At 34.1% G+C, this 24,425-nt stretch overlaps 1 protein-coding gene across 3 annotated transcripts in view; it reads left to right on the top strand.

Annotated features, from left to right (window-relative positions):
• LOC149792163 (deoxynucleoside triphosphate triphosphohydrolase SAMHD1-like) overlaps nucleotides 1-24,425 on the top strand; it is an 81,609-nt gene that overhangs the window by 35,708 nt on the left and 21,476 nt on the right. For 2 of the 3 annotated variants that reach the window (XM_089970668.1, XM_089970667.1), the window contains exons 2-11: nucleotides 887-1,040; nucleotides 4,583-4,743; nucleotides 9,399-9,520; nucleotides 14,052-14,116; nucleotides 16,164-16,331; nucleotides 17,586-17,639; nucleotides 20,066-20,233; nucleotides 21,892-21,983; nucleotides 23,181-23,246; nucleotides 23,796-23,991. In XM_089970668.1, the coding sequence (XP_089826794.1) occupies nucleotides 993-1,040; nucleotides 4,583-4,743; nucleotides 9,399-9,520; nucleotides 14,052-14,116; nucleotides 16,164-16,331; nucleotides 17,586-17,639; nucleotides 20,066-20,233; nucleotides 21,892-21,983; nucleotides 23,181-23,246; nucleotides 23,796-23,991 (1,140 nt within the window). In that variant the 5' untranslated portion in view covers nucleotides 887-992. The remainder of the gene's footprint in view (nucleotides 1-886; nucleotides 1,041-4,582; nucleotides 4,744-9,398; nucleotides 9,521-14,051; nucleotides 14,117-16,163; nucleotides 16,332-17,585; nucleotides 17,640-20,065; nucleotides 20,234-21,891; nucleotides 21,984-23,180; nucleotides 23,247-23,795; nucleotides 23,992-24,425) is intronic. The other variant, XM_089970669.1, reaches the window with a different exon arrangement.

Raw genomic sequence — 24,425 nt, 5'->3', positions numbered from 1 at the left:
GTCAGCAACGCGTGCAAGGATTTATAGTATTTTTAGTTCATATTTGAATACAAAAATATCATATTCGTTCACATAAACATTGTCCACGTCTCAGTCATTGCAGCTGATCAAATTGGTACTTAATCGGACAGAGTACATTTTAAATGCTTGAGTTAATTTTGGCCCGTGTGTGTATCATCATGTGAAATCAAAGCTATATATGTTACGCACAATAGTCCCATGGTTCGGTAACTTTCCCCATCTCCAGTCTATTTCTGGCGGAACAAATATTGTCGTGAGGTATGGTCCTCGTCATATCCACTGATTATTTTGTGTCGACAAATCTTTCTCAAACTTTTAAACTAACGTCAAGCTTCCATTCTCTATGTTTCTCTTACTGTGCACGTTCTTTCCTAATTAATTTCCATACGTATCAATTAGCCGGTTAGATGGGTGACACTTAAACTGTCATATTTGTTTGCACTGTTTTGTTGAAAACAAACACGAACCTTTGCTCAGGAAGTAAAAACTGTTAGAATCCAGAATATGGCAAGCAAAGTGAACTATTTTTGCGACAAAGTGTGTATCAAGTGTAAAGATTTTGTGTGCATTAATGTATTAAGTTATACAAAATAAACAGTGTATAGTAACATCCAACTTATCTTCGTCATTGACAGTTCACATAATATATCCAATACGTTTACATTCACCAATCTTTAATCATGATTTTTAGAATGCATCCATCCATCCATCCATCCATCCATGCATTCAGTCATCCATCCATCCATCTATCAATTGTCACATACAAACATACATACATATATGTAACATTTTCCTTCATTGTTTTTTTTCTTTCTTCATTATGAAGTTAGTATGCTTATTGAAAAACACTTTATATTCATTGCAGATTAATGACGATTAAAAAATAACAGTCTGGAAACAGGTATATTGTATCAGCGTCAGGCACCTGGGTTGCATCAATTCATAAATAGAAGGAAAATTTATATTTTCCAATGGACACTAAGAAAAATGACATCTGTCATGACACACGGGAAAGTAAGGTAAGTTTCGAGCAAATCTTTGCCACCCAACTCAACCTTATATTTATATCACAAAGAATGGATTATGTTGGATTCAATGAACAGGTATTATGTGTTGTATTCACCAGCTTTAATGCATTCAGTGATTTATATATATGCGTTTTAGCAAAGAAAATACATAGTCAAGCCATTGATTCTTACATGATTACTTGTAGAGTTTACATATATATACATAGATTTACACACAATTCGAATTACGCCTGGAAAGTACGCTGGTACTGCCACCGCTTCGATTTATGTTTAGTCCTAGGTAGACTCTTTTCTTTTGTTTTTGGTATTGCTGTTTTTATTTTTCTTCGCAGCATGGCCCTGACGTCTACGCTTGAGTGAAAATTTAATATGAACTAGTAATCATTCGCAAATCGGAAAATCTCAGAAACCAATATGGATAGTTACCATGTTTGTTTATCCTGCCACTCACCTAAACAAATTTGTTCTGTTCAATGAAACTGGAGAAGAAAAATAAACGCATTAGGAGTTGTGATTAAACTTTACTAATGTTTAGCCATACAAATGTATAATTGTTTTTATTTTGTACACGTGAATCAAATAAAGCATCATCCTGACATCAACTTCGGTAATTATTTATTCAGTTTCATGACACCCTTCTCTCTCTCTCTCTCTCTGTATATATATATATATATATATATATATATATATATATATATATATATATATATATATATATATATATATGGATATAGTTGTGTATACATACATACATACATACTAATATCCATATCACGAAGCTAAAACCAAACTCGGCAGAATTTTAATATCTTATTAAACACATGCAGATTCCATTCTGCTCAGCTATTTAGTTGTTGCATATTTAGTGTCGTGCGTTCAGTTTAGTGATAGTATATTTTCTCATAAAACGGACGATTATAAGTAATCTAAGTGTTTTCGACGGCAGATAGGCATGATATTTTCCTACCTAAGGGAAGCAACTTTTGCAACAAATTTGTTTGGTTGTAACAAATTGTGTATTCAACAAAGAGCAAGTAAAAAAACTGCATTGTGTGCAACTAATGTAGTTTGAACAAATGAATTAACATATTGTCCTCAAGCCAGCCATAATCAAACAAAAAGTCATCAGAGGCAATATCGCATTATCATACCAGTCACCTAACTTTGAAAACCGTAAAAAAATGCTGAAGTTTATAAGAATGATTCCATTTTCTTTCCTTCTCAGAAAACAAAGATATACAAAGCAACCCTTCCTGAAAATGATGGATAATGAAGAAACCAGCTTTGCCCACATATCAAATACAATCTTACTTTATTTGTTTTTGTATTATTTGTCATTTATAAAATTTGATCATTTGTTTCCAAACGTTGATTTCCATTTTTGTTTTAATCTCAGTGTACGTAAACAACGTTTTGACATTTTTGTTCAATTAATCCGCCATTGATGATGCTCCTGTCCATAAAATAGATGACATGCCTATAAAATGAAATCACATCGCTAACGTTAATTCAATGGCGTTTCATGGGCTATTATATAAATACATATTACAAATACGCGTAAAATATAGCTCTGCATCATATTTTATTTTCAAGCACTAATTTAACAGACACAATCATATTAATGTGTATCATGCAGTCATAATGTACAGGGTATAGATGATACAATACGGTATTGTGATATCTTTCTTATTACCAAATACATGGAATTCAATATATGATACAATACGGTATTGTGATATCTTTCTTATTACCAAATGCATGGAATTAAATATATGATACAATACGGTATCATGATATCTTTCTTATTACCAAATACATGGAATTCAATATATGATACAATCCGGTATTGTGATATCTTTCTTATTACCAAATACATGGAATTCAATATATGATACAATACGGTATTGTGATATCTTTCTTATTATCAAATGCATGGAATTGAATCGATGATACAATACGGTATTGTGATATCTTTCTTATTAACAAATACGTGAAATTTACATTTAAATTTACATTTACATTTAAATACATACAATACGGCATTGTGATAACTTTCTTAATACCAAATACATAGAATTCAATAGATGATACAATACGGTATTGTGATATCTTTCTTATTACCAAATACATGGAATTCAATATATAATACAATACGGTATTGTGATATCTTTCTTATAACCAAATACATGAAATTCAATACATGATACAATACGGTATTGTGATATCTTTCTTATTACCAAATGCATGGAATTGAATAGATGATACAATACGGTATTGTGATATCTTTCTGATTACCAAATACATCGAATTCAATATATGATACAATACGGTATTGTGATATCTTTCTGATTACCAAATGCATGGAATTGAATAGATGATACAATACGGTATTGTGATATCTTTCTTATTACCAAATGCATGGAATTGAATAGATGATACAATACGGTATTGTGATATCTTTCTGATTACCAAATACATCGAATTCAATATATGATACAATACGGTATTGTGATATCTTTCTTATTACCAAATGCATGGAATTCAATATATGATACAATACGGTACTGTGATATCTTTCTTAATACCAAATACATAGAATTCAGTAGATGATACAATACGGTATTGTGATATCTTTCTTATTACCAAATACATGGAATTCAATATATAATACAATACGGTATTGTGATATCTTTCTTATAACCAAATACATGAAATTCAATACATGATACAATACGGTATTGTGATATCTTTCTTATTATCAAATGCATGGAATTGAACCGATGATACAATATGGTATTGTGATATCTTTCTTATTACCAAATACATGGAATTCAATATATGATACATTACGGTATTGTGATATCTTTCTTATTACCAAATGCATGGAATTGAATAGATGATACAATACGGTATTGTGATATCTTTCTTATTACCAAATGCATGGAATTGAATAGAAGATACAATACGGTATTGTGATATCTTTCTGATTACCAAATACATCGAATTCAATATATAATACAATACGGTATTGTGATATCTTTCTTATTACCAAATGCATGGAATTCAATATATGATACAATACGGTATTGTGATATCTTTCTTATTACCAAATGCATGGAATTCAATATATGATACAATACGGTACTGTGATATCTTTCTTAATACCAAATACATAGAATTCAATAGATGATACAATACGGTATTTTGATATCTTTCATATTACCAAATACATCGAATTCGTGGATATCATTGATATAGTTACTCCTAACACCTCATTCAGCGTCAGAATGGCGATATCATTTGCTGCATGATGAAAGATTATTGCTAATACTAATACAAGTAAGAATACAAATAAAGATATGAATAAGACGACGAAAAAGAGCGTGATGTCAAGTTAAATTATTATTATTATTATTATTATTATTATTATTATTGTCATCATCATCATGATGATTATAATTATTTTAGTTCTTCCAGTTTAAATTGAAAAGGACATGCAACTATGTCTGTATGCAGATTCGTCGTCTTTGCAGATTGTCCGGGACCCGGTTCATGGGACTATTCACCTTGATAAACTGGCTGTGAAGATCATTGACACACCATATTTTCAGCGACTGAGAAACATCAAACAACTATCGTTTGTAGATTATGTGTACCCAGGTGCCACACACACAAGTTTTGCACACAGTATAGGGTAAATATTATATATTTGTGTTTAAGAAAAAGAACCATATTACAATAGCTTGTGAATCGTATGCAAACATCATAAATAGCTCTCCTTTACTATAATGTGTCTGCTCTAGACAATTACATATCTGGAGAAAAAATAAGACCAAACACTTTCTATCGTACAATGAGAAAAAGTTGCATAAATGCAAAAATAATTGTTTGATGTTGTTAGCTTGAGGCATACTATTGATAAGGTTTCACTTTGAAGACACTTATTCATGATATATATTCATTCTTTACCCGATGACCAAATTCTTTAAAATAATTTAATTTAAACAGAAGGCACATTTAATTCTTTCGTCGCATTCCATACATTGCAATATAGTGTAGACCTGGACAGAACAAACTCAGTATTGAATGTATTTATAGATGGAAAAGGAGAAGATGAGAAACATAGACCAAACATTGACCTTTGTGATAACCTTAAATTTGTTCTTGCTCCAAATAAGCTATAGTAACCCGAGTCATTATACTGGTATACTATATTTTACTATAGATTTTTCTGCATAGTTACATGCTTCCAATAATACAGTCCCATAAGTCTAAATGTTTCCAGATCAGTTTCATAGAATTTGATATAACTAACTTAAGGAGTCTTGTGAATGGTAATCTTTCATCATATTGAATTCACAATTGCGGCTTTTGTTTTCGATGTTTATATTAAACGTTGTGAAGCTGATGGCAAAGTTAGGGCATTCATTATGTCAAATTTCTTTGCATGCTTTTCATATGTTTATGTCATCCAACTTCTCCGACACACTGCGGCATAAATTAGTACCGACGTTCTTGGGTAATACCGTTTCATTAACATATGGCAATAACGACGACCGCAAAACTAGATCAATTCACATTAACATATTTAGGCTGCCCAATTCATAGCAAGCTGAGGCTCCTCGTATGTGCTATTATTATATTATTATATTCGTTAGAAGATTCATCTGATCTATATTTTCGTGAAAGGTACTTAACGCATGTATTCAAAATATCGTACTCATACTCCTCTAAGATCAGATCAAACATTCTTGTAACGATTGTCCATACCTTGCACCACAAAATATGATCAAATGTATAATTGTGGAAAATTTATAAATCTCGAAACGTCTTGTGAACTATCTATGCATCTCATCAAAAGGTCAGATTAACTGCATCATCGTACAATATCTTCTTTGTATTTCATCAAAGTCTTACGAATTGAATATCTGCTCCATGTCATCTATATATTTCACACATATAATTTAAAAGACATACTCCTGTAAGTTTTTTATACATATCATCAAAAGTATGACGAAAGGTATGATTGTGCAAGAATTTCTATGCATCTTTTCAAACATCTTGTGAACGTTTCTCGTGCAAGATTCAAATGAAGGACTTACGAAATGTATCGACGTGAACAATCTTGTTTGCTTTCATCAACAAGTCTTAACAAATAAATACTGATGTCACATCCTATCTCAACCAAATGTCTTTTAAAATATTTGCTTGTACAGGATCCACCTAGTATTTCTTAACAATGTCGTATGAAATGTATATTCGTGCAAGATTTTCTACCCTTCACATCATAAATCTAATGAATTGTACATTAGTGGTGGAACCTCTAAACATCTGATTAAAATATCTCTTGAATGCATAACAAAGAAAGATACCCTGCATATCACATGGATATATCGATCAGCATCGTCTATGTAACAGAGAAAAGAGGCATTGAAGGCCATATTCATGAAAAATCTTTGATACATCTCAGGAAGAAGTCTTGTAAAATGCATATTCGTGCAAAACCCTCATCAAACACTCTTATGAAATGTTAATTTACACAACATATCAAACAGATTTTTGAATTGTACTAGTAATATCGGTCAATGGGTGTCCTGGGACGCCTTTTTAAGGTGATCTTTTTACGTAAAACGGGGGTTCTAGACCACACTGGAACTTATAGGGTAAATGGGGATTCTGGACCACCTGTTTATGCAGCAAATGTGGATGTTTAGGACCATGTATGGTGAAACAGGGGTTCCAGAGTGCTTCTTGATACATGGAGTTTCTGTGTATAACCAAACGTAATCCCACTTATTACCATAGTGGTACGTGACCAGTTTGTGATATATGTTAGATGTTTATCATTAGTATAAACAATGGATAAGGAAACGTCGTGTCTTGAAACGTTTCCAGACTTTACAGTGCTACCGCCGTGGTCATTGAAGGCTTCGTCGCCAGAGCTGCCGGAGTTGATTGAGGTGACAAATGACTACGATGATATTTGAAACGTTTTGATGAGGCTGTGGCGATTGTGAATACGGATCCGAGTTATATTCCGGAGCCCACCTTTTTGGAGTAGGAGGATGAGGATGTGCATACATTTGACCAGTGGAGAACAAGATGTTACAGCCATCAGCGACCCACGCAGCGATACCAGCGGCAATGTCATATCAGGAATAAGCTTAAGCGTCTTAACCTGCCTGCGGCACAATTGTCAATGATTTAACGTAGTTATGCGTGCTCCACTTCCAGTTCGAATGAAATTCATCGTTTGATTACGTGTTCCGAAGTATTTTTGAGCTGATGTGATTACCAGAGCAGGCTTCGAAATGCAAACATGTTTCTGGCACTAACGTGTCAGCAGCTAAGATAAGATTTTTTTTGGATGCAACAAGGTCTCCATCGCCGCCGTCGGGATCCACAAGTTAAATTTGTCATGATAGCGAAACATTTGGCTAGAGATTTATTTCCTTTTGTAGAAATGACTTTTGCGATCCTAAATATATCCTGGTTGGTATGTTGCAAATCCTGCTTGCTAAAGAAAATATCGATGGACTCACCTGATGCATCCTTAAGCGTGTACGTGACCGGCATCGTTTTTCTTATTGTATCCACCACAAACACTTCCTAAGTCCAGTTGGGTGTATATCCTTTCTCAAACGAGTATTTGTGTCTGCTGGTTCCCACTTGGTCACCCGCCTTAAATGTATGCCGAAAACCAAGGAGTTAGTCACTTCCTGTTCTCGGACTCATCAAATGTATCCGTGGTCGTCATTTTGATATTTCTGTGCCAAATGTGATTGTACTCGTTTATGATCTCAGGCAAAAACATCACTGGTAAATATCTTCCACATGCGGTTTTCCAGAGTTCTATTAAATCTCTCCACGACAGCAGCTTTGAACTGATTTTGCGTACTGCAGAAGTCCGCGATATTTTTTGAAGCCAATTCGAGACGGTTTTGTTGTAAAATTCGCTGCCGTGAACGATCCTTCATTTTTGTGGTCTGCACGCATCCACATGCTGACCAATGCCCAAACATATTTTCCCTTTTCGTTTTACAGCGAAATCACCCACGCGTATTTGCTAAACATCGATGATCGCCAGCTGATACTTAAAATGATCGTTGTATGAACTGTAATCTCTCATTTCGACGAGATTCACTGACCATATGTCGTCCACGGTCAAGGCAATGACCTTACGCCGTAGAAAACGCTTACGTACAGGTTCTTTCAGCTCTCCTGGAAGCAGCTCCATTGCCGAAATGTTCGACCCTGCTCGCGTCGGAACATCAACACCCAAATTATGCTTAGTCCCTATGATACCAGCCACGAGAGTGCGGTCTACTTAGTCAATAAAATATATCAGTTTGAGCTCTCTTACATCCCTCAGAAAATATCATTCTTCAACGCAATATCATCCACACCGTTATAAGGCTCATCACTGGGTAGCGGATTATCTCTTTCATGCAGCTGATTTTTACATTCAAAATATCACGCACATCCACCCACAAACAGAATATGCTCTATTTGGAGATCATTGCTGTTCGCCTTTCGATCGCATTGAATGAATTAACACCGATGTATTTTTGTACACAGAAAGGGTACACTAAGTAAGAGACTCTGTTGCCAGAGACATTTTCACGCGGTCCCTCATGATCTGTAATTTTTGGCTCCACAAACTTCGCAGAATCATTAGGCCATTAGGCTACCGTTTATGGTTATAATCTCCGTCGTATTTCTGCTCTAAGTTCTAGATTTACACATGATACATTAAGAGTTTATGGATGTGCTATACCTAATACATCCACTGAAAAGTGATAAACTTGATTCCACAGGTGACAGCCCATGGTATCGTTTAATGATCCACAATGCTTCTAGAATAAAACATATTTTTTTGTATAGATTGACATTGTAGACGTGAAAACAAATATTCAGTGGAATTGTAATAGCAAGTTTCAGACTTAACCTTAGTGCCGATGCACAAGAACCTAGAAACAGTAGGTCAAATAATATATCCCATTTAGCTATAAAATCGAATCAGATGACACACATTATATATATATCGCAGGCACACAATAGTGCTTATTGTAAGATTTTAACATCAGGAAAATGCACAAAATATGAAGATCATTAATGTGCCCCATTGTTTTGAACGAAACATTTTTTGCCAACTATTAGCATTTCAATAACAAAACCGTGCTCTAATAATTGATGCACTGCTTAATCATCAATGAACCTTAACCAGCACATAAATGTGGAAACAATACACTGATCACCGTGCTTATATTTCATGAGTCTCCAGCCTTAGATTCCGGTACTATCCTCACATTATGCATTGTTCTATAATTGCACTACTGTTCGTTGCAGAGTCTACCACTTGGCATGTCAAATAATCAAAGAAATTGAGACTAAACCACCACCTGACCAGGCCAGAATGACCTCCGAGGACAAAATGTGTGTTCGTGTGGCGGCCCTGTGCCGAGGACTCGGTAAATATTTGTATTGATCATTTGTGCACTTGGAGGTTTTTGTTATAAATATTGGAGTGTATATTTCACCCAAAGACTGGTAATATACACGCGCGATACAATATCCTCAATTACGTGGTAGAAAATTTCTAACGAGACCTGTTCGATCACAATTAAACATCTGGAAACCAAATTTGTCATAATTGTAAATTATAATATACAATCCTGGTCAACATAAAGCTACGAAATGTGTTTGCAAATTACCCATGCAATCCACAATCATGAACAAACGTAAAATACACAAGACATATATAACTTCATTGACGGATTATGAAATTTGGTTTGATTAGTAACATGTTTTAATTTTGCGTAAACTTGACATGTAAGAAAGCATGTTTTGGATATATTTGACTGAATTAATCGCATTATTCCGGTTCAAACGTTAATGTGGCTAAGCGTATAAATCTGGAAGAAATTATAAAGTGTGTGCTTCACAAAATATTGCTTGTACATGTTAGCATATTTTTTTCAATTTTAGTAAACTGCTAAATTAGGAAAGCATTAAGTAAGGTGTAGATACACACACATTTAATCATTTCCTAAAAACATAATTTTTATGGTGCGGTTTATATTAAGTTGTTGATTTGGGCTCAACTCATTTCTCAGCGCAAGCTAGTCAATACATGGCGGCTAATAATATTGGTGGAAATATAATCTGGGTCAAACTATGTAAGAACCACCTAAACAATGGACGCTAACGGCGGCTTTCTCACATACCCACATTGGCCCAGCTCAATACTCAAATCGATGCGGACAGAAATGAGATGCCAGTGATCGGTAACTGTTAGCCATCTAGACCTCTCTTTGCATCATTATGTCCCCATTTTCATTCAAAATTGGTATATCGATGACCATTTCACGTGTATATGTGCCATTCCTAACATGACAATAGGTGCTGACTTTTCATGACTCTCTTTATTTAAATTTTCATCTTTATATGTATTGAAACTATATGCAATTATCAGCTTAGTTTGTTTAATCAATGTATGAACCTTCAATAACTTTACATGTTTCTTAAATAGGAAAAAGAAATATTTCTTACTTTTAATAATCCCTCAATGTTTTGTACGTCACATGCCTATACATTATATGTATCTATGGATGAATAAGAGTTAACTAGTAATGTGCATAATCTAAACCGTTAATATTAATGATCTTTATGAGGAAGTGATACATTATAAATTTCGTCACTTTTTCTCCTTCTGTTTGGAAATGCATAAAATGTGTCAGCATGCAGCATATACTTTCTGTCCTCAGGTGTGGAGGTATGTGGTAAAATAACTTATAGAGAAAACTAGTTAGATATACAAAAATATGTAATTCAATTGACAAAGTTGTGATGGGGGGACTTAACTATCTTTGTCATTGTCATAAATAAAATGAATAATACTTTGACACTCTAATCGTGGGGTCAACTGATATTTGTCTCTTTATTAACCAAAGTATGTTTCAATCACTGATGATAATATCACACAAAATTATGTGCTAAAATAGAGAATTTTACATGGGTTTTATGGGTTGTCCTAACAACCAGCTTTAGTAAGAATTGCTATTGTTCACGCTATAATCCAACAGATGGAAAAAATTGGCTTAGGGTAAATAACCCAACCAACACATTATAAATATCAGGATATTTTACCAGGAAATACGAATATTTATTAATATATTGAAACACACTTTGGAAATGACAATTATTTGAGGGCAATGTGGATTTGAAGTGCATTAAGCTATGCCGCCATGAGCTAAACACCAATCATCTATTATGCTTTTGTTGCATACGAGGTAAGTTTCTGAAACGTTTGGTTGTAAATATTTGAACGGTTATCAATCATCGGAACTCTAACATCAACATTACACATCAAAGTAATTCTAAACACAAAGTCTCTACAAAGTCTCAGAATAAGGAAACATGGGCCAAAATAAGGTGACATATTTATTACAATGATTCCTTCATCAAGTTTCATGTCTGACTTGAACAAACTTTCATAGCTAATGCGTTAGATTCTTCCATATCATTATATCTGAAGGATATAAGAAGATAGCAACCTCAGATGATCATGTTTCAGTCATTGCTCATTCAAACAACACTTACTACAAATGAATATTTGTGGTTTTCTTTAAGATTGATGAGAAGTAAAGATTTCAATGGTACATACATTCTTTACAGAATAGGTCTGTTGTGCCACAGACACCAAATCCTCCTTGAAAACAGCATGCATATTGTATTACATCGTTATTATTCCTTGCGAATTTAATTTACCTAAAATATGTTTGTGAATACTATATACAAATGCCATTGTTATAAAATAACGTTGATGTGTAGGAAAATGTTCATATGATTGAAATATGTTATCCTACTATCATGTAATAAATGTATAGAGAGTACTCCTTCTGAATCATTATTCTCATTGACACATTAGTTACCGAATGATCAGGCAAGGAACGCTTGGTAAACTTAAGATATGATTTTTGAAACAGCATATTCATTACCATGGCAAACTTCTGTTGCAGTTTATTATTTTTCCACCAAGTGGTTTATGGAAAAAAACTTGTATAGTGCCTTATATGGGCTACTGTAGTACATCAGATGTTGACTTTTGAAATCATGGCAAGTCCTTCTCGCGGGTTAATACTGACTTACTGATTTTGTTCAGAACAACTTGGTATTGTAGCAAAGAGTAGGATGTAATAGTCTCAAAAAAACAACATTCAGCTTATTAAATGATTTCCTGTTCCTGGTGGACTTGGGGCGTTGCCTAATTAACAACGTCTTTCAATGATATTAATTTCAAAAATGTCTGACCTAGAATCAGTGAGTGTGGGTTTAAGAGTCAAGTTGTATATAAACAACCTCTCGACTTCGTAATATGCACATGTAAAACAAAACAAGTACAGGCATATGAACTATTTGCTGATGTTAATGTATATTGCGAAGGAGTATCAATAATATAACTAATTGAAGGTGAAGGTGAGTCAAATATTATAATAATCTGCTTTATATAAACTAAAAGAACACATTGCACGAAACGTTCGTTGAATTGAGTTGAATCACATCTGAATATTTAACAAAATAATACCTATCTTCGTAGAACAGTTTATTTCACGGCATTATGACTGGGAAAGATTTGAGTCTTTACAACGACTGAATAAGCACATAATGTGTAGTCCTATAAATAATGGTTGATGATGTATAAGACCAGAGAAACAATCAATAAGAACACGAAGGAGGAGAAATGTTCAGAACGTTTGTGCGACAGTCTACTTTATTTACAATGTAGTGGTAATATTGTGTTATTGGTGAAAATGACCTTGAACATAATCGCACTGCATCTTAAATCGACACAGTAATTTTGCTTGTGATTTCAACAAAAAATCAGCATAGTTACGCTGCTATAGGAGAACACAAATTGGACGAAGGTCAGTCAGATAGAAAGGCTCGGTATCTCCATAATAAGTTCAATCAGCCTTTCGGTACCTCTACACAGTTGCTATGCGCATCTACTCGCGGCACAGTACTACTCATATTTCAAATGGTGAGGTTTTGTATTGAATAATGTTTGATGAGTTCGGCTGTTATCGTGGTTACATAGACGCCTTTAACTAATAATATCGTGCGTCGTACCCATGGTGATGTCTGAGGTTCTAACAGATCTTACTTCAATACATTAAATATTAAGTACTCAGGTAAGTGACAAATCTCTTATTTTAAGCAGCACACGGGTACTGTGACAGCAAAAGTTTCTTTAATTACGTTTCAAAATACAAGATGTATATTGTATTTGGTTTTCATGTAGCGTTGTCACATACACTCGGACACATGCAAAATCACGCGAACATTTATTTCTGATTAGTAATATTGTCACTCAGAAATATTGGTTGTTTTTGTCGTAGATGAAAATGTCAGCCCAGGGAGCCTGTGAGCCTGTTCGACCCATTGCCATTCTTGATAACAGTGCCTGTCGCTTCCTCTAAAATACCTTATTAGCAGTTAAAAAACTTTAATCAAGATTTTAAATGATTTTATATTATCCGTTTATGTCATTCATACGAAACATAACAACCTCGGAGGTCAGGCCGGAAGTTTTGTCAGTGTGTATAGCAGCCATTCAAAATAGTTTGTATCATCAAACCCTTGTAAACATTAAATGCTAATATGAGATTTTGTTAATCTTGATAGACTGCTTTGCATAATGACTTCTTTATCCTCGTCGGTTTTCGTGCATCATGATTAATTAAGCGTGGATTAATAAATGGTTTAAATGAATTCCTTCGATAATGTGGTTTGCTGATTTGCATAGTCCCTAGTTGTTTGTTAATAAAGCACACATCATATAATTACAAAAATTCTCCAAAAACACTAAGCACATGCAAATCAGTTAGCTCGTTGAAATTAACTTTTACCGTAGATAAATATTATGCATGCGTAAATGTATTGACACACTTTCTTAATGACCAATAGTCTTGAAATTTAATCGTACTTTATTTTCACCAGGTCATGGCCCATTTGGACACGCATACACTAGGATTGCAAAGCATATAGTGGACATGGAACTTAAGGTGATCCATATATCTTATTTAACTATTACATTTTGCAACTACTCAGACAGCTTATTATTACAAGAGTTCACCAATATTCGGCTACGTAATACTAGTTAATATTGTATATGAAACTAGTAAAAACAACCTTGTGACGTTATTCTATGAAGTAGGTAATATTGTTTAAATATAAATGAGCACTGGGGTACAAATGTTCATTTATTCATAGAATAAAGATAAGTTTACATTTGTGTTCATCATTCCTGCTTTAAATATCATAAACATATGTATACTCTAATCGTCTTCGTCTGTAATCCATAGGTCAGTTGAGATATACCATCAGTATAAGCTATACAGCCACTAAACATTGTGTAATAGTCCTGTCCTTGATATGCATCTTCGAGAAACGTATTTCATTTTTATTTTGAGCACTGCAGGCTCTGAAAATTTGTCCAAAATCACAAAGGTCACATGTTCAATTACTGCCAAAATATGAAATTTCTGATTGAAAGAAACACGATTCAACAATGGAACAATCACTGGTTCCTTAATATTTCCTTATTCTAGGGGATAAAGGCTGTGTGCTGTAGATGGAAGCCATGGAGAGCATTGTCATATAACAATATAGGGATTTGATGAATACAAAAGAAATATTCACATGTGCAACAGACTTCATTCCCTTGGTCTATCCGAAACAGCGTACCCCACATTTTTGTTCCTATGTTATAACTTGTAAAACAGTGATCAAGCAAATTATAATTACGCATATGAAACCGATATGAGTCGCTATTCCGTGCTTACTCTGTTGTCACGTTCCATTGGGAATAAATTTATGAAAATACTTTTCATTTATATAAATAAAATATTTTTCATTTATTTATGTAATCTAAAGCAAGCACATCATTCAAGTACTTTTAGTTGACATGCAAAATGAATTCAGAAATACAACCAATATTGACAGATGTAACTATCCTTATCTTTAAGAGCCTCGACATTGGGTCATTGCGTATGGAACTATTGGGTAACTTAAGCATATAACTTTATATTATTTTCCTTGGCATGTGAGGATGAATTCAGATACGCAACCGATATTACCCCATGGGACGAGTAATAACGCAAGTCATTTGAGCCTTAGGTCATTACTTGGAAACTATATCCTGAGATCCAATCATTATACCGACAATTTCGTAATAGACGAAATAAGAGATTCGTATGGATATATATATATATATATATATATATATATATATATATATATATATATATATATATAATGGGTGATCGATTAAGCTCTGGCATTTGTATATAGCAGGGATGCTGGCCCAATCGGACAAGTGTGTGTATATATTCACAAACATTATGCTGCTGACATGTGGTTTCATGTCCCACCCAGTCATATTATCATCATACCTGTCAGACAAATGATAACTAAATCTTAATGCTGAGCGCCAAGTAAGGCAGCTGCTAGTACCATATTTATAAAGTATTTTGTATAATTCGCCCAGGGTTCAATCACGCCACCTCCCACATCCGATGCCGACTCTCTAAACCTCTCAGGCCTGATGATACATGATATGTCATATTTATGACATTAGACGCCAATGAAAAGTCTGTGTGATTTTCGTGTACAAATAGGATAATTTAATCACATTTTAAATATGTATTCACGTTAGCGAAACATTCTAATGTACATAATTAAAGAATTTCGAACAGGAACGTTTATTGGTTTCATACACATTTTTTGGGAGCAAGACTGACATTATATAGAAATAAGTGTTATGCACTAGTCTCATGTTATGGTCTGCAGTGAAGTTTGCAATTATTGAGCAGGAATTCAGCGAAATCCTGACTAATGTCTAGCAGATTGTATTCTACTAGAGTTATGTTGCTTGCTATGCATACTTTTAAGATGACATTATTATTATTAGTAGTAGTAATAGTAGCAGTAGTAGTTGTAGTAGTAGTAGCAGGAGTAGTAGTAGTAATAATATCAGTATTAATAATAGTAGTAATAATAGTGGTATTAATAATAATAGTAGTATATACGTTATTTTTTATATAATACAAGCAACAACAAAATGTGACGGAGGTTGAAAAATGCATTCGTCATAGAGATATCTCAGCCGCATTAACAGAAATGATGTTCAGGGACCGACGATATAATCTGAAGGAACATCTGGGAGATACTGAAGAACTTAGGAAAGTGCACATCGAGCTCATAAAAAACCTCATTATGGTAAGGCAGGATATAGTTGTTGACCATCGGGAAAATATTTCGGCAGCTAATATAAAGCTTGCGAATCGTGAATTGTGGAAGCATTGTCCTTATTATGTTTTCTTTATCAATTCGATAGGACTTACGTGGGCACTTCCTTCTATTTCTACTCTGTCATTCTACGTTTGAACATATTACCACAGGCTCAGTCAAAATGCAAATTATTCGATTCAGGAATACGTAACATCGCATATTGTGCGGTCTTACGGGTGCGATGCTATATGTATGCACTACCTACTAAACATGACTAACAAGGCTGAGTTGCGCTTGACACTTCTGCAGGGGTTTAGCCTAAAAGGACTACTTTTTGAAAACATAATTAGTGTTTATTCTTTGCATATTTTGGGTGTGTTTACCGTGCAAAATGTAAACATCTTCAAACACATCATTGCCACTGCCTTGTGTTAAATAATAATTAGTAATACTAAAGTGTTATAACAGAAACACAATGTTATTTTCAATTAGTTAGCTCGTGTGTTTTATTTAGGTTATTATTGTGTTCATTTTGGTCAATATTAAAATGTGGCAGTGATATTTATGTACTGTCACTATATCAGTGGTACATGCTATCCGTTGTTTTACATATGTAAGAATGTCAATAGCTAACTATTAACCAACAGCGTTTTATCAAATTGCTAGGCATGGTTCGGATATTTTAACCCTAGCTACACCTCGGCGGATCGATCAAATATTTAAGTGCTTTCCCTTAGATACATATATTGGATTTCAAGAGTTGCCTCCCGTAGCATGTAATAACAACAACGCAATATCGTGCAACAGCGTTGCATTTTACATTGCCGAAAACAGTGGAGACAACTGACTTCAAAAGGATACGTTGTAAGCTGAACATCGGAAAGTATGACTAAGTCTGAGAGCGAATTCGTTATAGGGAAATGATGTATTTGAATAAACACGACCCACTGTGGACAACTGCTTATTTATTAGTCCACACCAGTTGTGTACTCCCCTTGCAAGAATTTGATTTGGTTGGATGCGGTGTCTTTCCGCCTTATCCAGTGACAATCAAAGACCCGAAGCATTGACATATATGACCGATCCGACATGGTGTACAGAGTTTAAAGTATCAGGATCTTGAATGGGAATATGCTTTTTATATGAATCAAACTTTTATTTTTATGTGAATCATATTTCCTAGATTGTTTCCATTTTCATTAAAGAAATATCACTATCTTTTGTAACATATGATTCATACAGGGGAACATTGAAGCAATGTTGCCGGAACAGAAGAAGAAACGATACATGTTTCAGGCAAGAATAAAAAACATATATTATTCTTAAACATGAGCAAAGAATGTTGAACAATGTATTAATTATCTGTTCATTTTTGTTTTCGTTAAATTTACGTTGTCACAATTGTGCAGTATTTTACGATACTTGAGACATTGATTTTGCACGCAGGACACATGTGCTTAAAAATATTATAGTGCATTAAGAACGAATGTGTTTAAAAACATGTACATTGATGTAGCTGCAGATTTAGGTTTCGTTGATTAGATTTGTTTGTGAATGAACTAACTGAAAAAGCTGTTCCATATATTTGTTTAAGTTATATATGATAAAGTTAACGATAAAGACGACGTATCTGAGTCAGAATCTAATTTATCAAACCAGCAAACGAACGAACGTGATATAACCAATTTCCCGAAGGTCGTGAGGTATTATTCCAAAAATAAAACTTGTTCATATTTTCCCGTACAAATGCAGTATCCCATAAATATTAAACGTAGAGCAAATATTTTAACAAATAAAACGAGTACTCTCGAGATGTCTTTGCACAATTAAACGATAACAATAACCGGTGAGAGAATAAATATTGAGCGGAAAACTGATCATAAACTATACACATACGTTGTTATGTTAGCATTCAATAAAAACATAAATTGCGTATACATGATTACTTTCTTTGAATTATTTCGCTAATGGACATTTGTAGTTTCATTACTAAATGGTGTATGTGATCTTTATGAGCGTGGATGTTTTGGATTTTCTAAGATTCAAAAAGGACTCAAAACGCCAAGTCCACACGACATGGCCGGATAAAATTCGTTGAGCTGAACAAAGGTTGAGTACATAGCCAGTCGGGGCAAAGACCTATCAGTGTTCCATTTCCTTAGGCAAATCGTTATTCCTATGTTTTATAGGATACCTGAGTAAGATTCTAATGGAGCTTGGACCAAAGAGGATATTTTAGTGCGAATCTCACTGTAAATCGACGCGGTGTTGACAATATTACCAAATGAATTTTATTGCTAATTTGTTTCGTCAAGAGCAATTACAGTGAAACCCTTCAAATCTAAAATATAAGTACACCATATACCATGAAATTTAGTCAAGAATATATTTTTTTTAACAACCTTTTCCCCCAACAAACAAAATCCCTTCAACGATGACACAATTGAATCTGGGACATGTTTTAGCTTCTAAATTCATGACACAAGTTGGAATAGATTATACACAGTTAACAGGTACTATTTTGGTCCTATGAGTGCGAAAAAGACCTTGACATATCCCAATGACACGCATTGTTCCGAATATACTTGACACGTGCGCGGACACAAATCAGAGCCAATAAGAAAACGATCTGAAGCATTTACTCCATACAAAAAGGGCCAGCTGTTAAAACTAACTGCAATTATTGCGTGTGTTAATAGCAGACTGATAATATTTTTGATAAAGGCTGTATTTACGTGCTGATTATCTAATTGCAACTGATGCTATTCGTGTGTGTACGTGACCAATATAACATGGGTTTCTGATAATTTGCAAGGCTAATAAACTCCACTGCTTAATCGATATTAATGTAATACATTTACTAGTAACATACATAGCTAACAATAAATAGTGGATATCTATACAGATATTCTCTAGATGGATAATTAAAGTGAACAAACAGATGAGTCGGCAAGAGTGGTAAATCAGTATGTGATACATATAACGAACCTGGTATATTTCTAAGTCAGGTCGCATTAATATTCTAACAATCTAACACATGACCTTTGCAGCCTCGTGACCAGAGCATATTCCGTGTATTCGAGGCTAGATATCGGAACTATTTGCTGGGCTGTCTTGTCAATACTACTGTTTGTGCTGATTGTGCTGGATAAACTCTTAACAAAATGACTCTTTTATACGCTATCGGATTTTGCAAACCTGGTCAAAGACGACGTAAGATGAAATCAAGAAGTTCTCTAAAGTTGCCGGCTTCCCTATAAATGCATTCAATGATAAGGTCGACAATGATGACGATGAGGCCTATTTTCCCTTGGTTCGACTGGCTCATGAATTAAGAATTGATATTGATCCTGATAGCTTGTATAATGTTGACAATGATGCTGTAACACTTAGTTAGTATCAGACTTGCATCTTGAGTTCTTGGATGTTTAGCAAAAGTATAATCAGAGACGTGACTAGTATACTGTGTTGAGAACAATGGGGAAAGGGACGAGTAGCTCCTCTATGTGTGTGTGTCTTTGTGTGAAGGTGTGTGTTTGTGTATGTCTGCGTGCGTGTGTGTGTGTGACAAACAGTAAGAGTGACAGTGCAGAAACGTTTGATTTCGAAATAATATTTAATAGGATCAAATATATTTGTTCTCCAACTAATACAATTTCAATAAGGAAGTGTAAGATCTAAAGCAAAGTAACTGATAAACTGACATAATTTTATTATTTCAGATCATAAGCGATTTGGGCAGTGGTTTGCATGTAGGGGAATGGGACTACTGCAACAGGGACGCTAAGGCATGTGGTGTGTCGGAGAGATTCCAGTACGATAGGGCCCTGAATATGGCTCGAGTAGTGGAAATACCCAGTGGTGAATTTGTGCTAGCATACCATGACTACGTAAGTTCAAACCGTATGTATGTTACGGTATTGTGTTCCTGAATTCATCGATAAAATACGCTTAAATACATGCGCATAAATAATTATGCATGTCGGCAGGCAGACAATGCATTTTAAAGGCGCGTCTAAAGCAGATTAATTTTAACTTAAGTATATGCAATTATTACGCTTCTTCATTCTCCGAGATTTTAACAATTTTGGTCGCTAAAGGTAGCGAAATATGTGGTTCATAATTTCCAGGTCTAGCATATATCCTCCGATTGTCTCTTTATACGTAAGTACCAAAATGAGCAAGATTTTATTTATATCAGTACATATCTCTTTACTGATTCTACAAAATGGTTGTATTAGAATACTTCTTCACCTATTCTTGACCATATATTGGTATTGTTTATTGCAACGTACCCAATGTTATCCTCCTTATAGTATTTTCGCAAAAAAGAGCATTTGATAGTATGTTATTAAAGTGATAAATTGTGCATGCACACTATTTGTAATAATCGAATGCACATGCATCAGAAGGGATAAAACAAAGACCTGTAAATAAATAAATAAATAAATATGCCAGGTTAGTAGCAATGATAAGAAACTGAGCTAAGTAAATGATTCAGATTCGTGAAAACCTATATCCGTCATTGACGTATTACTGAATTACATTTAGGCAATCTGCGCCTGTAAGATAAACACAAGCAGAACACAAACTTTATTTAATTAACTAATTTAATATCTTGTTAATTAGAGCCTGAACATTTCAAGAGTAATTGCAAACATGTTTAAAAAGTAGAGACTACAGATTATTCGCAGAAGGTACCAAACTTAAATATAAATCTATAAATAAAAAACTATACGTGTTAAGTGATTGTTCACTATTGTTGTTTGTTAGAGAAATGGTTATCGTTAGCTCATCGTACTGTCTACTTGCTCAGTATTCAGCGAAGAAACATGACAATACTTATTAGGGATATATCTCAAGCTGCAAATTGAAATATAAATTGCATGCATTACGGTTAAAAACTTTCAAAATTGTAAAGCTTGTAATATCGTGTAAGGCGAATACAGGCTATAGCAGTTTGTTCTTTTCGTTCATCCTTTTCCGCTTTTAATATAAATTAGAACCAAATGCCTGACATTTTCAAAAGTAAACAATTTGATCACACTGTCTGGAGTCAGCGATGACCTGATTTAGATCAAGATAATGTATCACGAACTCATCGAGCTTAAAGAGGTATTAACAGCAAATATTCGAATTTGCATTTCACATTGTCTGCGATATCGTTGGCGCGAAAAAGTACCAATGTAACAGAAGGGAAGTAGTGTAGATATCATAGGAATATTGTGATGCCATTTATTTTGATCAATGATCTTTAAAATAAGGACATACGGACTTCGATAACCGGAAGAACAATCACTAGAATACATATAATCATGTGAATGAAATGCCTTAATAGCATTTCCGTGATTATACCCAGAGTAGGATCAAAGCCACCAACCATATAACTATACACATTATATTTTACCCTATATGCCTGTCTATCTCTGTCTTTGTTTTACTGTTTCAGTCTCTGTCAATATTTATATGTAACATGTCACAGTGCTTATCTTATAATATATCCTAAGATCTCCAAATGGGTATGATATATACGTGCTTTATTTTTCAGGATGCAGTTTTCCTGTACAACATGTTCAATGCAAGATTCACGTTGTATCAGAACGTATTTAGGCAACGAGTAGTAGTCGCCGTGGAACTCATGTAAACGTTTACGACCATTGAACACATGATAAAATAAAGATTATATGTAATACTGACGATCTCTCTGTTCTAATCGCCAAACTATGCTCCACTATCCACCACAGTTAATGCAGTTATTAACATTTAGGATATGATAAGGAGCTACTTATATATGTTCTCATCCGTATGTGAGAATAAAGGCAAGGTGACTTAAGAATAAGGTGCTAAAACGTAAAGAAGTGCATGTCATATTTAATGAAAGGAAAACAACGGCAAACATCTTTACTGACACGACCGTTATGTTGGTCTTTATTGAGATGGATATTATGTTGGTTTTAGCGGATATTTCTTCTTTTTTCCTTGTTGACCTATTTGTTCATTCTACAGATTATATTTTCATAAAAAATATAAACATATAGATTATATTATATGCCCGTATCGGTTTTAGACATTTATGTAAAATAATATCAATCCTCAGAGATAATGACAGATATATTGTCTAATCTATCCTCAACCATGCAACCTACCAAACCACGATCATTTTAGATGATTAAGGCATTTAAGTTTGTCTATAATATCCTGTTTACTCGCTACAATTATATTATGCTATATGCGACGAACATACTTGCGAACACTCGTGTCTGCTGTATTATTTCCATACTATTTAGTTAGCAAACTTTACTTTTCTCCTTGTTAATTATATGCACGGACGGTGAATGTCGTTGGCTAATTCAAATGCAATTTTTGCTCGTCGGTAGAGTTGTGTTTGTGTGTCATTTAAGAGTATTTATACAACTGGAGCATCTGTATGACTACCGCAATTACAACTTTGTAATGAAAAATACAAAATTAGTATGCTTGTGGTTGACTTGCCAATAAAGTTAGAATACATTGCACATCAAAACCTGAACACTGAGAGATTTAACTGGGCATAGTAAACATGGTAGATGCAGCGAAAATAAGAAAGGGAAGTGGAGGGGCATGATGCTAAGGTTTGGTTTAATGCATCCAGTTTAGGTTCAGTTTAGTGCATACATGTTAGTTCTTTCTAAACTCGTTAAATTCAGGAGTTGGCACATGCATCACACACACACACACACCAACACACACATATATTCATAACCGTTTCATTCGTTCATTACGCTTTGTTACTATTTAGGAAACGTGCCGTACAGTCACGAGTTAATCATTGTTGTATGATGTTTTCTCTACATCTAGGATACGAGATGTATTCCGATCAGTTTATGAAGCCAATAAAGATACAGATAACCCAATAAAAGACTGGTAAATTAATCTAATAGTACATGCAGAATATGCGTAGCAGTTTCATTTAATCCTAAATTATTAATATATATATATATATATATATATATATATATATATATATATATATATATATATATATATATATATATATATATATATAGCCAAATAGATGCAGTAGAAACATATTTTCACTTTCCATGTACAAAAATGCCAATCAGTCAATACATTTTCAAACAGTGTTGTCAGCATGAAATGGAAATATAATATATTATATCAATCATGCTTTTCCTACACACACTCTCTTTCTCTCTGTTTCTGTGTGTCTGTCTGTATGTCTGTTTCTGTATCTGTACCTCCCTATATATATATATATATATATATCCCTCCCTCCCCCTTCTCTCTCTCTCTCTCTCTCTCTGTCTCTCTCTCTCTCTCTCTCTCTCTCTCTCTCTATATATATATATATATATATATATATATATAATGAGTTATATCGTGTTATTCCTATGTTAAGTATTTACTTCTTCTCCAAAGATATGAAACATCGGTTGTTGTGGTTTTTTGCAGTGACAAAGTTGATTTCGTTCCAATCAAAGCATTTGGTGACCTAGGAGACTATACTAAACTCGATGCGTTTTTAGCGCTAGATGATAATGTTTTGTTCAAGATACGCTCTGCAGAACAATACAAGAAAGCTCAGGTCTTAATAAAGCAAGTCCAAGATAGAAAATTGTACAAGATGCTCAAGGATATCCCTACTGAGGTATTACGATCGATATGTTTCAACATAACATTTATTCCGTTGGCTAGGATCGATATATATTACACTTTATATTTATTTTCTAATGAGTACCCGACTGTGTTATCATTGGGAGGTGACTTATGGGTACCAGAACGTATCGGGCAGATATAGTATGTGGATCAGCTAGTCAGTTAATGTGTACACAGCCCACATGCAATCTAAGTCTCATGTAAACATTCATTGCTCCAGTGTCACCACCAGACTTCATAACGAGACTGTAATCCAAACGAAAACCACACATTCATATGAATATTTGATTTATTGATATATGAGAATGCAAGTTCGGTTTTTAAATAATATCACAATATTAAATCTAGATACTAATGTGGTTTAGTCAGAACCGAGGGTTTGTCACGCAAACTATCCATGGTGGACTGGATTCTGTCAAAACAAAT

Source organism: Sinohyriopsis cumingii, chromosome 9 (genome assembly GCF_028554795.1).
Source record: "Sinohyriopsis cumingii isolate HCF-2022 chromosome 9, ASM2855479v2, whole genome shotgun sequence".
Lineage (NCBI taxonomy): Eukaryota > Metazoa > Mollusca > Bivalvia > Unionida > Unionidae > Sinohyriopsis > Sinohyriopsis cumingii.
Note: the sequence above shows the minus strand (reverse complement) of the source record. Positions and strands in the feature narration are given on the sequence as shown.